Source organism: Leucopleurus acutus (assembly GCF_964270905.1).
Source record: "Leucopleurus acutus genome assembly, chromosome: 11".
Classification (NCBI taxonomy): Eukaryota; Metazoa; Chordata; class Mammalia; order Artiodactyla; family Delphinidae; genus Leucopleurus; species Leucopleurus acutus.
The window spans coordinates 44,192,457-44,208,773 of NC_139152.1; the positions used below are offsets into that span (position 1 = coordinate 44,192,457).

The window sequence follows — 16,317 nt, forward strand, 5'->3', positions numbered from 1 at the left end:
AAGGCTGGACAGAAGCCCTGAGTCTGTGGGTCAGGGTCTGGTGGCGCTCCCTGGAGCCCAGGGCCCCCAGCAGTCTCCTCTGAGCCCACTCTTTTGGGCACTTCAGGCCTGCCCCTTACGGGGCTGTGTCAGTCCTGCCACGGGCTGTATTTCATGCACCAGCTCCTAGCTAAGGAGAAATGGGCAAAGCAAACCCTTTCTCTCCCTGGTCTGACAGTTGTGATCCCCACGAAGAATGAGACCTTGTTTGGAGAAGGCGGCCTTGTTGGGTTGGCTGTTGTGTTCCGAAACCAGACTTGGTAGCTTTATACATTTATTAGATAGAGGCTGAAATGTACAGGCGCAGACTTACGCATGCATATGTACAGACTCATACTTCCTCAATGGTTAATCGTATATAGCCATACCTGTATTCACTCTAACACCGTTTCATGTGCCTGCGAAATTTTGTTAGCCCTCACTAGATGGGCATAGGCTCAAGGAGGCACTGGGTGCCCTCTGTGCGTGCTCTGCTGAAAATGTGTTCGTGCTGGAATCGGAGTATGTGGGTGTCAGTAACCAAGGGATGCCGCAAAGGCTTTCTCAGACCTTATTGCCTTCGCTGTCCAAGTAGCTGGGCTGGGGAAAGACTGACTCCCTTCTGCTTTCTCTCCACACCTCCCTGCAATCTTCCCCAGCTCAGGACCGTTTTAGCAGGGGAACCCGGTTGTGTTGAAAGTGAGTTCGGTGGGAAACTTTCATGGGTGAGGTAGGCCTGTGAGCAGTTCTGAGCAGTCGCTGGGCCCTGGTGCTTGAAGCCTTGCTGAGGTGGCAGAGGGGATTGGAGTGCTTAATAAGGTGGCCTCTGGGCGGTGGTCTGGGGCGGCTGCCAGCTAGGGTGCCTGGAGAGGCCGCGGGGAAAGCCAGCCAGACGGGTAGGGGTGTGGTGAGCATCTCTCCCCCGCCCCTGCTCGCCCTGGCCGCTCACGGGGCCCCAGCTTTGCCTGTGTCATCTGTGGGGCAGATTAGGGGCTCTCTAAGTTCCCCAAATACCCAGATCTGGTTACCGGTGGGACTTTATTTTAATCCTCTCTGCTACCTAAACCGGGGAGATGGCTGATGGGGCAGAAGAAGCTGGGTCTGACCGCCTGCAGGCTTAAAGCACTGAGTGTGGGCCAGGGCTGGGAATTAATCAGCCTTCTTTCTCTCTTCTGGACCCAGGGAAAGACAGAGTGGGGTGGGGGGAGTATAAATGTCCATTAAAATGCCCAGGAAAGAAAGTAAGGACGGGAGATCACCTCCACTCCCTAGGTGATCAGGTTTCTCCCCAGAATCTCCTGTCCAGACTTACTGCGGGTCCCGAGGCGTGCAGCTCTCTCCCACCTTCTCTCCACCGGCACCAAGGGCGGCCTTGAGCTTTTAGGCCTGGGCGGCCCCCGGGTGCCAGGGTGACATTACCCCCAAAGTGTGCTCCTCGCCCGGCCTCTGCCAGGCGCCGCGGCCGCCCCTGTTTATTGTGTCTGTGAGCTGTTTACTTGTTTTGTCTGCTGCCACCCTGCGTCAGAAACCCGCCAAACCAGCAAACTCACCCCGGAGAACAAAGTACAGCGCTATCCCGAACTCCCTCCCCTTTCCGGCGCCCCGCTCCCGCCATTACCACCTCCCTCACTCTCCCTTTCCGAGGGGAGGAAGCAGAAATCATCCTAAAATAGGGCAGCTGTTTATAGGGTGGGGGGAATTACGGGGACACCATAAACCTCCGGGTGTCCCGGTGGTGGAGAGACAGAACAGCCTCCAGCTTTTCTTCCTTCCCCCTGGCAACTGCTTGGTTAAGGGGGCCACACTCATGGAGAAAGCTGAGTCTCCTCACCTCACTCCTTTCTGCAGGAGTTTTCCCTGAGACATAGGTTGTTGGGTTTTTAAATCAGGGTAACGTTGGCGGATTCATAAAGCTAGATAAAGCATGTCGCTCTCCCCTCACCCTCCCTTCTCCTCAGCCCCCCAAAACAGCAGTGAATTTAAGCAAATCCTACAAAATTAAATTGCCCCTTCACTAAAGATCCTATAAATCTCCAATCCCACCAGGTGTAGAGTCGGAGAGGCCGCTGTTCGCCTCTAATTTTGCTCCTGGCTATCAAATCTGAAAGAGTATCACTGAAGTAAGTAATATTCTAGTTTCTGAAATCAATCTCCCCCCTCCCCATCTCTCTCCCTCTTTTCGCCAGCGCAGATTAAATGGTTCTTTTAGGTCTGCAAACAATAAAGGATAAAATTATTTATAGGGAAATGAGGATGATGTTTCATTGTTGGCTTATTGTTCTAGAACATAATAACATTTTATTTTCAAGTGGGAAAACTTAGACCAGGGGAAGAAGGGGAAAGCGAGAGACAAAGTGAGGGGAGGCGGGGAACCACACACAGAACCTAGCCGTACATAACTTTTATGACATTTACAATTTCCTTGTGACAACTCGCTGTGACGTCATAAATGCCTTGTTCTTGAACTTTACAATTTTCATAAACCTCCAAAAGGGGTCCAAACAGTGCTCGGTGTGGAGGGGTATAAGAGAAGCCAGGAAGTTGGGGATCCTTTGCCCTTATTCTGGGGGCCAAAAATATTCTGGATTTTCCTTTTCCCTCCTGGGCCAAGCACGGCTACTTGCTTTCCCTCCCTGAAATGTCACTCAGGGTCTGAGTTCCCGCCCCATTCCCGGTGGGGATGAGATACTATGTCCGAAGTCTCTCTGTGTGCCCCCGCCTCAGCTGATGCTCAGCTGCTTGGGATAGAGGTGGGAGGCTTGGGGCCCAGGCGCGCCCAAAGCCAAAAATGATTTCTTCCAGAGGGAGCCGAAAGGGGCTCAGGGCTGAGTGTTATGGGACAGAGATGCTGAGGATGTATTTTACTTTTGAACCTTCAGCCAGAGAAGTGAATTGAGAAGCCGAACAAATGCCGGTGTGGGAGTTTGTGTCTGCTAATGGTAGCAGCATTGAGTGGAGTGGTGATAAGGAAAGGTCAGGCAGAAATCTGGACAGAGAGAGGGAAAAGAGAAAATATGACGCGAGTTAGCAGCGTCCCTCCAGGTACCTTTCTCCTCTGTTTAATTGTAAATAAAGCAAAAGCAGCTTGGGCAGCCTCTCAACGGCTCAGCTCAAAAGCCCAGGCCTCTGAGGTGTTTGGGGCAGTTCTCAGGCACTTGACATGCCCCCATCTGGCCTTTTCCTCCTTCCCCCCTCCCTGCTGACCCCCAACTCCATTCAACTAGCCAGCCTGGGCCCTGTCCCCAGAATATCAGCACCCCCAAATGGGATCCATTTCCGGGTTGGGTGTGTCAAATTTCACTTTTCTCCAAGTGTTTCCATGCCTGAACTTTGCAAGACGAAAGAGCATTCTTTTTTGCAATGCAATGTGTGTATGGGGAGGTATGAGCTCAGACGATTTCCCCACTGGATCTTTGAGAAGCTGGGGGCTCCTTGCGTCAGCTCTGTTTTGGTCTCCCCAAGCAGACACAGTTCCCCGTGTTCAGGCTATCTGGCAGACTAGGAAACTCTCTCTGCAATCCTTTTACTCCGGATTCTGTGGAGATCAAAGGAGCTCGTACACAAAACACTAGGCATTTGGAGTAGGATTTATTTTCTTTAATTTTTAAATTAAAAAAAAATCCAATCATAAGTCAGTCGGGCCAACTGAGCAGTCACTCTAGAACAGCAAAGCCTTAACCAAACAGTGCTATTGTGAGGTGAGCTGAACAATTTGAAACTCGGCTTTCTCTGCAAGAGGGATTTCAGCCTTCGCCCAGTGGCACAAAAGGGACCAGTGGGGCAACGGCTCCTCTCCCGCCCTGGAAGTCGAGGATTGAAGGGGTAGGTCGGCAGCTATAGTGGTTTCCAGGCAGACAGGCGCTCAGGCCGAGTGCTGAGTCCTGCGGCTCCAGTGCCCACGTCCCTGAGCAGCCTCCAGAGGCGCCGAGCTGTAGTTGGTGGCGCCGGCAGCCAGGAATGGAGTGTGTGTATCTGTGTGCGAGGCTGGGTGAGTCACAGACATCGGTGCAGAGTTGGGGGATCTGGGGAGAGAGAGAAGACTGGCAGAATACGAACTAAGCAGGACCTCTGGAGAAGATTGTCCCCAAATAAAAATTCCAGATCTCATCCCTCTCACTTCAGATACCCTTACCCAAGAAATTAATATATTTCCCAGAGCAGAGTGGAAAGCAAAGGCAGGCAAGATGAGGCCTGCCCATGAACCCCTCCAGGGCCAGCGTCCAGTCCCAGCCACCCTCTCCCCAGTTCAGAGCTACACAGGCCCGCAGCCCCCAGCCTGGAGCGGGGTAGGGCTGGAGTAGGAGCCCTGTACTTGCCCTGGGAAACCCTCAAGTGCCCAGCCTCCAATGCAACTTTGGGGACTCCAGACCAATGACTGCCCCCCACTCAGGCCCAGGGCACCTACTGTAAGTTCTCTCCTGTAACTAGCACTCATGAAAAGCATGTGTTTTGGATGGGGGGGGTGGCTGAAACAGGGAGCGGGCAACTTTCCGCCTTTATTCCTTTTCTGTGTTTTTGGAATTCTGTTTTTGAATCCACTAATTCCAACTCTGAAAGCGAACCGCTCTTTCTGCCAAACCCCCTCCCGATGCCTGATTCCGGAGGCCGAAGGGGGCAGACCAAGTCGGAGACCTATGGGCCTGATGGGGGGTGTTCTCTGATTTCTCTAGGCTTGTTTTATAGAAACAAAGAACAAGTTCTCACCCCTCCTTCCCAGGACTTGTGCATATTTACAGAGCTCAACTGCAGTTTTAATAAAACATCTGTTCTTGCTTCTGCTGATGAGTTTCCATAATTGTTTTCAGACAAATTTAACAGGAAAATATAAATATATTTAGAAAAACCCAAGTCCCAGCTTTCCCCCCATAGACAGTTGTTATTTCGCCAAAAAATTAAAATTATCATGAAATGAAAAAAGGAAAATATAATCCAATGGAGGGAAGACCCGGCTCATCTGACCTGCTCTCCCCCCTTGGAGCGAATCCTTCCAGCAAATTTCAGCTGCATAATTAAAGATCCAACTGAAAGAAAAAGGCTTCATTCCTCAGGAATGAAAGGTGATGGGGGAAGAGTGTGTTGGAAATTAATTTTGCCGAAAGTCTTTAAGCAGTAGGGGATCTTATTTGTATTTCTGCTTCCCCCCCCCCCACCCCGTCCAGCATTTCTGCCTCTTTCCCCCAGCAGCTGGTTCCTGTTCATTATAAATCGGTGAGACCTTTCAGTCTCTGCCCTCTGTTTAGGGACGTAATAAAACACTTAACTTTCCAGGGCTGAGACTTACATTCTGTTCCTCAGGTCGCCCACCCCCGCGCCCACCGCTTTTAGGCCCTAAAGGAGACTCTCCCCAACTTTGGGGCCCCTTTCCCCTCCAGACTTTGTTTAGGAGGGGCTCAAGGAAACCCAGGCATCCTTGCTGGGGAGCTGCAGCACATTTCCCCAGAAGCCCCTTCTTTCTTTCAAGGTCCTTCCTTCCCCCACCCACCCATGAAAGAGATTTTAAAATACGTAGAAAATCAACACTCATTGAAAGCGAAACCTCATTAAGACATCCTATCTTCCATCATTCAATTTGTTGTACATTGCAACAATTTAATATCTTGAAGGAAATATCACTGACATGATTTATCCCTCTAGCAATCTCTCTCTGAAAAGGAGGTGGGGGTGGGGAGGGAATTTACTCTCTCTTCCGGCCTCTTTTACGTGTTACACTGCTACCCTTAGGGCAGAATTGAGGATGGGAACTCTGAGAGCGGCTACTTGTATCCAGGGGTGCACTGACTTGCTCCTTAGTTCAGCCCCCTCGGTCTTCCACCCCTTCCCTAGTTCTCTCTCCCTCTCCCTCTTGCCCTCCAGGGGGCCTGGAGCCCCAGCCAGCTGTTGGAAACCACTGCCCAGGCATGCCACGAATTCAATTCGAGGACAGCTGGATTCTAGAGCGAAAAGCAGCTCACGCTGGTGTCTGTTTGTGTACCTGCCATGGCACCCCAAAATGAGACAACTCATCTAAAAATTTCTTCCTTAATTTAAGAATCCTCCTCTACGCTTCACCTTCATCTCCTTGGGGAGAGGAAAGTATGGTCCAAGAGGGGGAACCTTAATAACTATAGGGGCCTTCCCTCTGCCCTTCTAAATACCAACACATTTCCCTCCTTTCTGAAGGACTGGGGCTGTATTTTTAAAAGCCAACACAAATTGTCTCGCAGGAAGACTCTTCCATCCCGTAACGAGGTTCATGTATTAACTAACATGTTGTCTCCATCAGCTCCTACACAGTCTGCTTTTGGGTTCGAAACTTTATTTTTCCCCCCTAGCGACACTCCAGGGAAACCTTAACGTTACAGCAGATGAATAAACGAGTTTTTTTCCCAGCGTAGTCCCGTTTATGGCTTTATTGCTACCCATTGATTACTCCGCTTTGTTACACAGAAGGAAAAGATCATAAAATCCGGAGACATCCGGGTTCTTGTTATAGCCAGTTTCCCCCACCACCACCAAAAAATGGTGAGGCGAAAATATGAGCTTCCACTGCTCCCCTCGCTTGCCCCACTGACCCCCTCTTTCTCAACTCAAAGCATTTTCAGCCTATGTTACGTTATCAACATAAGTTTGGATTAATCAGGGGGAAAAAAAAAAGAACATCTGCACACCTTCCGCTGTTTCTGTTTGCCCACTGCGGCGCCCTCAGAAGCCTCGGACACAGCCGCCTTTTCCTAACCTTCTCTTCCTTATTCTCAGCCCCCAGGTGGGAAGAAAATGGAGGTAGGGGGCTGCTGAGAGGCCCGGCCCCACTAGGTGTGGCCGGCCCTTGGGTGAGAGCACCCCGGGAAACCTTGGCTAGAATCTCCAAGCCCCAGAGCTCAGGTCCAGGGGCACCTCCCTTGGCAGGACAGAGAGTCCGAGGGGGCAGGGGCTTCTGACCTGGGCGGGGGCTCTGAGCCTGCAAGACACTCAGTATCCATCAGAACCCCGCCGGCCTTCTCTCTCTGGCTGGATCCTATGTGAATTACCCCAACGCCCTGGCTGGCTCTAAATCATAAATTCTCACCAACATAAACAGGAGTTGATGTGTCTAGAAGGACTCTCAGAGTTCTTTCTGCTTCCTTGCTTCCTTTTTTTCTCTCTCTCCCACCTTCTACTTTTTCTCTTCCTTTCCTATTTATTTTTAAAATAAATCTTCCCTTTTAGGCAAAAATGCTTTATGAGTTTCCCCCAAAAGGGGTCCTGAGGAGGAGGTAGACGGGGGGGGGGGGCTAGGAGGAAGAGGAAGCAGATGCATGGCTGCTTTGCACACCTCAGCTCTGCCACTGCACCCTGATGTCTCACTCTTCCCTCTTTAGACTTAGGGGCTCCCCACATGCTCCCTCCACCCCAGATTCTCCTCCCTCTGAGCACCATGTTTTATGCAATTTCTTTCCACTTTTGATTTTTTTAAAAAAATTATTTGGAAAAGTATACTGGTTTAATGATGCAGACTCGCTCCATGGAGTATCAAGCCAGGATTTCCTGTAGGATTTCTGGGGATCTCCCTGAGCTGGGAGGGAGTTCCTCCCATGGAGAAATCAAGATGTAATTTTAGAAGGGGGCAGATATAAAAGATGAAATCAGATTGAAAATACAGGGATTTCTCCAGCCCTGGCTGTGGCTACAGCACAGCAAAGTTAGCTGGAGCTGAGAGATTTCCTGGGAGTGCAGCTCTCCTTTTCTGGGCCCCAAGGCCCTGCTCGGGGACATTCACCCTTCCTTCACCCTCAAATCAGTTCCCTTACGTATATATTTTTAAAAGAAATCCAAGTCTTACTTTCAAAGCACACACTTAGTCTCAACTAGGGAATCAACAGAAGCAGAAGCGATTTTTTTCCCCCTTCTTGACATCTGGCTTGCGATTGGCTGGGAGGGGGTCAGCTGACTTTGTCATTTTGTCTGTCCTGGATTGGAGCCGTCCCTATAACCATCTAGTTCCGAGTACAAACTGGAGACAGAAATAAATATTAAAGAAATCATAGCCCGACCAGGTAAAGGCAAAGGGATGAATTCCTACTTCACTAACCCTTCCTTATCCTGCCACCTCGCCGGGGGCCAGGACGTCCTCCCCAACGTCGCCCTCAATTCCACCGCCTATGATCCAGTGAGGCATTTCTCGACCTATGGAGCGGCCGTTGCCCAGAACCGGATCTACTCGACTCCCTTTTATTCGCCACAGGAGAATGTCGTGTTCAGTTCCAGCCGAGGGCCGTATGACTATGGATCTAATTCCTTTTACCAGGAGAAAGACATGCTCTCAAACTGCAGACAAAACACCTTAGGACATAACACACAGACCTCAATCGCTCAGGATTTTAGTTCTGAGCAGGGCAGGACTGCGCCCCAGGACCAGAAAGCCAGTATCCAGATTTACCCCTGGATGCAGCGAATGAATTCGCACAGTGGTGAGTTTTACAGCTCCGAGATATAAATTAAATAAACTGAACTGGCTTTATGACCGGCTTCCCTAGAAGAACGGGCGGAGAGAGTTTTTTATGGCCCCATAAAAACAATCACGCTCGTCTCCTCGCCGACGCCGAGACAGGGCCCCCTCTTCTGCCCCCTCTGCTCGCCTCCCGCTTGCTTGCAGGGGCCTGGCCCCCTCGGCCCCTGACGGATTGGAGGGCTCCAAGGCGAGCTGAGGGGGCAGGAACAGGGCAGGGGATGAGGGGAGGGGGTGGGGGAGCCCCCCAAAGTCGAGTCAGGCTGAGGAGAAGGGAGGGGGAGAGGAGGGGACAGAGACGTGGGGAGAAGTTTCCAAGGAGCTAGGGCGCTTCGGGAGATGGGGAAACCCAGTCGTTCAGAAATGGGGCCCCATCCCCCATGTTTGGGATTTTTCAAAAATCAGCTTTTAGACTTGCAGCTTTCTGCCTGGTTCTGTCCCCCACCCTACCCCCACCTTTCTTTGGGACCCACCTACCAACCTGGCGGGGGGGGGGTACTGACTGAAGTTGGGATCCTGGCTGTAGTACCCCCAGTGGGGGTGGAGACAGGGCAGAGAGGAGAGGGCTGGAGGGGGCCCGTGAGTTGCTGGCCAAGTTGGGAGGGTCAGGGCTGTGCTAGGCTAAATCGTCTGCGGAGGATGCCTTGCTGATTGTTTTTAGTGTGTTTTGTGCTCGGATCTCTAGGGGTCGGCTATGGAGCGGACCGGAGGCGCGGTCGCCAGATCTACTCACGGTACCAGACCCTGGAACTGGAGAAGGAATTTCACTTCAACCGCTACCTAACGCGGCGCCGGCGCATCGAGATCGCCAACGCGCTCTGCCTGACCGAGCGACAGATCAAAATCTGGTTCCAGAACCGCCGGATGAAGTGGAAAAAAGAGTCTAATCTCACGTCCACGCTCTCAGGGGGCGGCGGAGGGGCCGCGGTCGACAGCCTGGGCGGAAAAGAGGAAAAGCGGGAAGAGACAGAAGAGGAGAAGCAGAAAGAGTGACCAGGACTGTCCCTCCCACCCCTCTCTCTCCTGCTCCCTCGCTCCCCGCAACTCCCTCCTAATCACACACTCTGTATTTATCACTGGCACAATTGATGTTTGGACTTCCTGAGACAAAATTAGGGAGTCAAATATGGACCTGAAAAGTCAGCTCTGGACCCCCTCCCTCACCGCACAGACTCACAAGGCGCCTCCTCCTCTCCTGCTCCCTCGCTAGCTCGTTCTCGGCTCGTCTGCAGGCCCCTTCCCTCGCCCAGGCCTTGGGGCTCGTGCCTGAACCTCGCTTCAGACTCCACAGATCTCCCTCCAAACGAGGACTTGGCCTCCCACCCTCTCGGCGCCCCCCACCCCCGCCCCCGCGCAGAGAGCCGGCTCCCGGGCCCGGGGGCCTCCGCTCCCAGGCCTCAGGGCCCGGCGTGGCAGCCGGGGAGGGCGGGAGGCCCAAGTAGGGCGCGTGGTGATCCCACAGCAACCCCCAGGGCCTGCCCGCAGCCCCCGCCCGGCCCCTCTGCCCCAGCAAATGCCCAGCCCAGGCGAATTGTATTTAAAGAAGCCTGGGGATCATTATGGCATATTACAAACTGTGACCATTTCTGTGTGAATATTTTTAGCTGTATTTGTGGTCTCTGTATTTATATTTATGTTTAGCACCGTCCGTGTTCCAATCCCATCTTAAAAAGGAAAAAAAAAGAGGGAAAAGTACAAAAAGAGAGAAAAAATAGTGAATGACGTTTGTTTAGCCGGTAGGAGAAAAATAATAAATTTTAAAAATCCCGTTGTGTTACCCTCCTGTATAAATCCGACCTCTGGATCCGTTCTCGAATATTTAATAAAACTGATATTATTTTTAAAAGTTTATATCGGGATTTCTGTTACTTCGCTCGCCCTCCGGCCTCGGGGTGAAACTTGGAGCAGGCTCCGTGCGCTCGCGCGTCCGCCCGCCGCCTGCGAGCCCCCGGCCCCCTGCACGCGCCTCGCCAGGCCTGGCGCTGAGCCCTGCCTCCCGGTTCTCCCGGGGATCGCGCTGGTGGCTGGGAGGCCTCTCCGGGTTCCCCACATAGAGCAACGCCCTCGCCCCGCAAAAAGGGCCTCACGGGGTTTCGCTGGGGGTAGAGTGGGAGCCCGGGTTGGTCGGAGTGGTCTCCGGCCCCACACAGGCCTTTCTTCCTGCCTTTGGTAGTCTGGGGTCCTCGGCTTCTGAACCCCGGGCCCCAAAGGCCAGAAAGGACGCATTATCCAGGCCCCAGGTCACCCCCGCCCACTCCCCGGAGCGAGGAGGGAGGCGCCGCCGGAAGCCAGCAGGGCAGCCCCCGGCCCGCGCCAGGCCGACTCTTGCGAAACGTGGCGGAGGCGGAGAACCCAGGGAAAGAGGAGACCGCGGGACCCGAGCCCTTCGGCAGAGATTGAGCGATTCAAGGACATCTCGGAAAAGAAAGCCTGGAAACTGAGCTCTTCCCTGCTCTGGGACTCCTGACGTGGCCGGGACCAAATTCCTTCCTCCTTACAGCGCCAGCCCCAGTCTGGTTCCTTACTCTTTCTTCTCCCCTCAAACTAGGCCGGTGAGGAGCGCAGCCAGACCCTAGCCCTTCCCCAGCTCAGGCCTTCTCTCCTAAGCCCAGCCAGAGAAACCTGAGTGGACCTAGGGGGTGAGGTAGTGAGGGGGTCTCCCAGAGGGAAAAAGTCCGCCAGTTTTCCAGACCTTCCAGATCCCCCGCCAGCGCCCCTTCCAGCGCCTCTGCCAGCGGGGGCGGGAGGGGGGCTTCTCCTGGCCGGGGCGGATATTTCCTGGGGAGAGACAGGCAGGAAAGAATAAGACTTGGGGCTAGGGGAGGGGGGGATGTAAAGGGGCCGAATGGCTGCGGAGCCCCTGGTCACAGGCTGTGAAGGTGGCCCAGGCGCCTGCCCTGCCTACCCCCATCCCCCCACCCCCAGCTAGATCCTTTTGGACACCTCCAGATAGCTCAGAAATTGCTCTCCTGTGGACCTTCTGAACCCAGGTCCCTGGAAAGCCTGATCCAGAGGCCTTTCCTCCAAAGGGCACAAAACAGGCCTTTTCCTCTGCCCTGCTCATATAATATTTGTGGAAGCTTGAATCTTGCTTCTCCATGCCCTCAATTAACATCTATTTTCCATCCAAAATACCTGGCATGGGTACCACACCAGGGTCATACCCAGGGATGCAGAGCAGTCCTCCAGTTCATTGTGTCTGGTTCTTTACCCACCCAGCTAGACATCCACCCAGTCACACAATTGAAAATTGCCTTGTTGCTACTCTGGGGTCCCTGGCATGGTGAGGAGGCCTACTCATCTTCCCCTGGCTCCTCACCTCCAGGCTCATCCCAGAGTCCCCAGCACTCTCAGTCCCATGAGCCCCCTATCTAGTTCTGCCCACTCGGGACCCCTACTCCTGGGCATCCTGCCTACCTCTGCAGAGGCTGGGTTCACTTTCTCAGGCTGACAGGCACCTCCTCAGCAGTATCAGGGCTCTGGGGCCTCAAAGGAAAGGGACCTCGACCCTTGGTTTAGAGAACCTGAGATAAGCCCCCTCCGGCCTGGGTAGGGGCTCTCCTACCTCAATCCCCTTCCCTCAGCCATTTTTGAACATTGAAAGGCCCCGGGGTTGGGGAGGATGGGGCCATCCGTTACCCAAGAAAACCCCGAAGAAACAGAAAACAAAAAACCAAAAAACAGAACAAACTCTCTGTGCATCCTAGTGAAGCCTCATCTCCCCTTAAAATTAAATACAATTTAAAAGGCCATTTCAGTGGTTTGTTGCAGCAACACCCAGCTTCTCCTCTACAGCGTGGAAAATCCAGAGTCCTGAAGGCCAGCCAGCGAGCCAGGCTGCAATTCCTCCAAGGAGGCACCAGGTGTCGCTGTGGGCTCGTTGTCCCGCCTACCCCCCAATTCCAAGAACCTTTTTTTTTTCTCCCCCTTCTCTCTCTTTCTCGCTCTCCCTCACTCCCTCTCCCCCTTGGTTGGGCTTTGCCAACATATCAAGATGCGTTTCGCCGGCTTCCATCACTAACCTCCCGGAGGTCATCAAGCCAAATTTATGAGTGGCCGCTCGAGTCACGTGACTCTATTTAAGGCTCCCTTATTTGGGAAGAGCGCATAGGATAAAGAAAGAGATATCTCCACCTATAAATTGTGCACTTTGGAGAACAAAAAACCCCTCAACTTCAAAGAGTCACAAATCACCCTTAATCAAAAAGGGTGCAGAAATTTTTTTGGGCCCTCCCCGCCATGAGCTCCTACGTAGCCAATTCATTCTATAAGCAGAGCCCCAATATCCCTGCCTATAACATGCAAACTTGTGGGAACTATGGATCGGCCTCAGAGGTGCAGGCATCCAGGTACTGCTACGGCGGATTGGACTTAAGCATCACTTTCCCACCGCCTGCGCCTTCCAACTCTCTCCACGGGGTAGACATGGCTGCCAACCCCCGGGCTCACCCCGACCGCCCCGCCTGCAGCGCCGCGGCCGATCCGGGACACGCTCTGGGCAGAGATGAAGCGGCTCCTCTGAACCCCGGGATGTACAGTCAGAAGGCGGCTCGCCCAGCGCTGGAGGAGCGAGCTAAGAGCAGTGGGGAGATCAAAGAGGAGCAGGCGCAGACAGGGCAGCCCGCCGGACTGAGCCAGCCACCGGCCCCGCCACAGATTTACCCGTGGATGACCAAACTGCACATGAGCCACGGTAAACTTTAGGACTTCATTTTGCGCGCTCGGGTCCGCCTGGGTTTTATAGGCCATGCGGGGCAAATAAAGAAAAAAAACCTGCGGCCATAAATTTTACGATCCAGGCATCAATGGCTCGTAAAACTGTCCACTAAAAGGCTTAGAGGCTGTGTGCGCCCAAATTTACGACGACATAATTGGATCATAGGAACAAAACGTGTATAAAAGGCAATATTCAATTTTGGGGGGAGAGGGAGGGAGTTAAAAAAATAGAGGGATCTGAAGGGTGAGGAGCGCGGGGCTCCAAGAGCGGGGATCCCCCCGCGGTCCCTCCTCCCTCCCCTGCGGAGCCGGCTCGGCCGCCGCTTGCCGCTCCGGAAGATTCCAGCGACTTGGGAGGGGCGGGAGGGGGGTCCCCGGTGCTCGGATCTCGAGGGTGCTTATTGTTCGGTCCGAGCCTGGGTCTCCCTCTCCCCCCCACCCCCTCAGCCCCTCCGGCTGCTAAGTGAAGGCTACGGCGGAAAGTTTCCTGCCCGGGCGGAGGCGCCTCTCCCGGGGCCAGGCTGGGCTGGGCCGGGCCCGCCTGCGGCCCGCCCGGCCTGTCCTGCCCCGCTCGCGTCTTCTCCCTCCGGCCGCTGGTGGGGGCCTGGGGCTGGGATGGGGAAGCTGGGGCGCTGCACGCTATTCACCCCTTCCTGGCTTGGCGGGTTTATATTCCAGAGACTGACGGCAAGCGGTCCCGAACCAGTTACACGCGCTACCAGACTCTGGAACTGGAAAAAGAATTCCACTTTAACCGCTACCTCACTCGTCGCAGGCGCATAGAGATCGCCAACAACTTGTGTCTCAACGAGAGACAGATCAAGATCTGGTTCCAGAACCGCAGGATGAAGTGGAAGAAAGATTCCAAAATGAAAAGCAAAGAGGCTCTCTAGAGGCAGCGGAGAGGCCCGCCGAGAGCACCCCGAGCCCGCTTCGGTCCCTGCGCCTTTCCTTTAAGGTTTTCCACTCTCGGTAGAGGGCGGGGGCTGGGAGCATCGGCTCCCCGGCCTCACAGACAAAAGCTCTTTCCCTTGGCATTCCGCATCCCCACCGACCCCAGGTTCCCGCGTGGCTGCCCGCGCTGCCCGGACTCCCCTCGGTTCTGCTCAGCACCGAGGTCCCAGGGCAGGCTCTCCGCAGGATCCCCAGAGGGCTGTGGCATAGGGGCCGGTGCTGAGCGAACCCGGCCCGGGGTGCCTCTCAGGATTCCTGCCCCAGCGTGGCCGCCGGGGTTCAGGTGGGCCCTGCGGGCGCCTCAGGCCCCGCGCCGGGACCCTCCGGCCTCGCCCTCTCCTTTGTTCCCGGCTGCGGGCTCGGTAAGAGGATGGTTGTGCCTGGCGGAGTCCGGCACCAGACTCGGGGTGCTTCCTTGTAGCCACTAAACTCGATGTTCATTTTTTAAATGATTTGCATATGAAAGGGGGAAGATGACTGACTGTCTGCTTAGGGCCCCCTTGGTTGCCCTATGCTCTCCCAACCTGCGCCCCCCACCCCAAAGCCCGGGAACTTGTCCAGCCTGCGCTCTCTGCATGCCCTCTCAGGCCCCCAGCCTCAGACCGCTAGCTAGCTCAGCTATTGGGGTTCCCTGCTACTGGACCCCAGCAAAGGTCCTAGAGGCTTCTGGCTGCCCCAGTAGTCCCTGCCACGATGTTCGGTGTCCTTCTTCTCATCGCTGTGGTCCAACTATTTATTGACTCCAGGTCTTTCCTGAAACTATATTTTGTCATATCAAATAAAGACAAAGAGAGAACAGGACTAAAGATGCAGCGGCTCCTCTCTGTTTGGGGGGCATGTATTGGGGAAAATTGTCTAAATGGGCTATGGGGTGTTGGGGGAGGCCCACAGCCTTTAAGCCTCTCCTTTAAAAAAATTTTTAGGAGCCTCTAGGAGTATTGAGAAGAGGAGGGTCGAATTGAGCCTTTTTCCCAATCCTGGCTCCAAGAAGGACCTCTCGGGGAAGGGGAGGGCACCCAAGCCGTCTGTGCTGGCTTTTCCCATGCTGTGGCTGCCCCAGGCATTCAGGCCTCCGCACCCACTCCCACTTTGGCTGGGTGGATATGAGGCCTCTAGACTGGCAGCGGCCCCACAGCATGCCAGAGCTAATCTGCAGGGACCAGGGACCCATGGCTCCACGGTGCTCAGACTCAGGCCCTTCTGGGCCTGTGCAGAGCTCTCTCAGGGCTACGTGGTGGTCCCCGGGCCCCGCTGGACATAGAGGAAGGGCTGAGCCCACAGCCTAGGGGCCTATTTGGTCCCAAAAGGATGCTCAGAAAGAGTTGGTACTGCTCAGTAGAGGGGCGCCGCGGGAGGAGGTGTGTGAGCTCTCTAAGGTGGTGGGGAAGCAGTGGGGCAACCTGCAGTTTGTACCTCCCAGGCAGGAAATGTTCAGACTGTCTTCCCCACCTCCTAGGGCCTAGGACTATGCAGGGCAATTAGCTGGGAAAGGAGCTGCATAGACCAGTGCCTGAGTTGGGTCTGTTTGCCATCATCTATCTCAGTCTCCGGGATTTTGTGTGGAGGGGGAGGGGGAGCTAAAGGGAAGGGGAAAAGGAGATAATTCAGGTGGTGCCTGAGGCTGGCCTAGGCCAAAGATCTGCTCCGCCCCTGGCTCCTGGGATGGGATGGGGGAGGAAGTACTTTATAGGAGAAACAAATGCGGGAAGGGTTCATAAAACTTTACTGCATTTCCTCTCCCGCCTCCCACGACGGGGTGATTTCCTGGAGCCAAGCCTAGGCCCCCCACACTGGGGGTGGGGGCCAGTTCAGGCTCTGGGCTAGAAGTCTATTCCAGCAGCCAAGAGGGAAAGGGAGCAGAGCGGCTTTGGGGAGGGGCAAGGGGAATATTTATGATTATTAACGTTGATGTTCCTTGGATTTATTATAAGGACTGACTCCTCTGCATCCCACTGCCTAAGCTGCCAGTCTGTCATTTTTTTTTCTGAAAGACCCAAGAGCCTTGCCTCACCCCATGCTTAGCACGTAGGAGGTCTCCACACATGTTTCTTGAACTGCACCCATGGCTACACCCTTCCCCTTCTCACTGCACTCAGGCCAGGTGAGGGAGCCTGTAATGTCTCTCTTCCACTAGCGCTCAGCAGTCAGCCCAGCCCTACTCCAGC

At 54.3% G+C, this 16,317-nt stretch overlaps 2 protein-coding genes across 2 annotated transcripts; both read left to right on the forward strand.

Moving 5' to 3' along the window:
- Positions 1-8,044: 8,044 nt before the first annotated feature.
- Positions 8,045-9,475, forward strand: HOXC6 (homeobox C6; the record flags this gene model as incomplete). The annotated part of the gene is made up of 2 exons (XM_082849270.1): positions 8,045-8,444; positions 9,168-9,475. The coding sequence occupies 2 exons, from the start codon at positions 8,045-8,047 to the stop codon at positions 9,473-9,475; spliced, it is 708 nt and encodes a 235-aa protein (XP_082705396.1).
- A 3,246-nt stretch (positions 9,476-12,721) lies between these two features.
- Positions 12,722-14,091, forward strand: HOXC5 (homeobox C5; the record flags this gene model as incomplete). Its single annotated transcript, XM_082849582.1, has 2 exons — positions 12,722-13,175; positions 13,877-14,091. 2 exons carry the CDS (start codon positions 12,722-12,724, stop codon positions 14,089-14,091), a joined length of 669 nt encoding a protein of 222 aa, XP_082705708.1.
- Between the last annotated feature and the right edge of the window lie 2,226 nt (positions 14,092-16,317).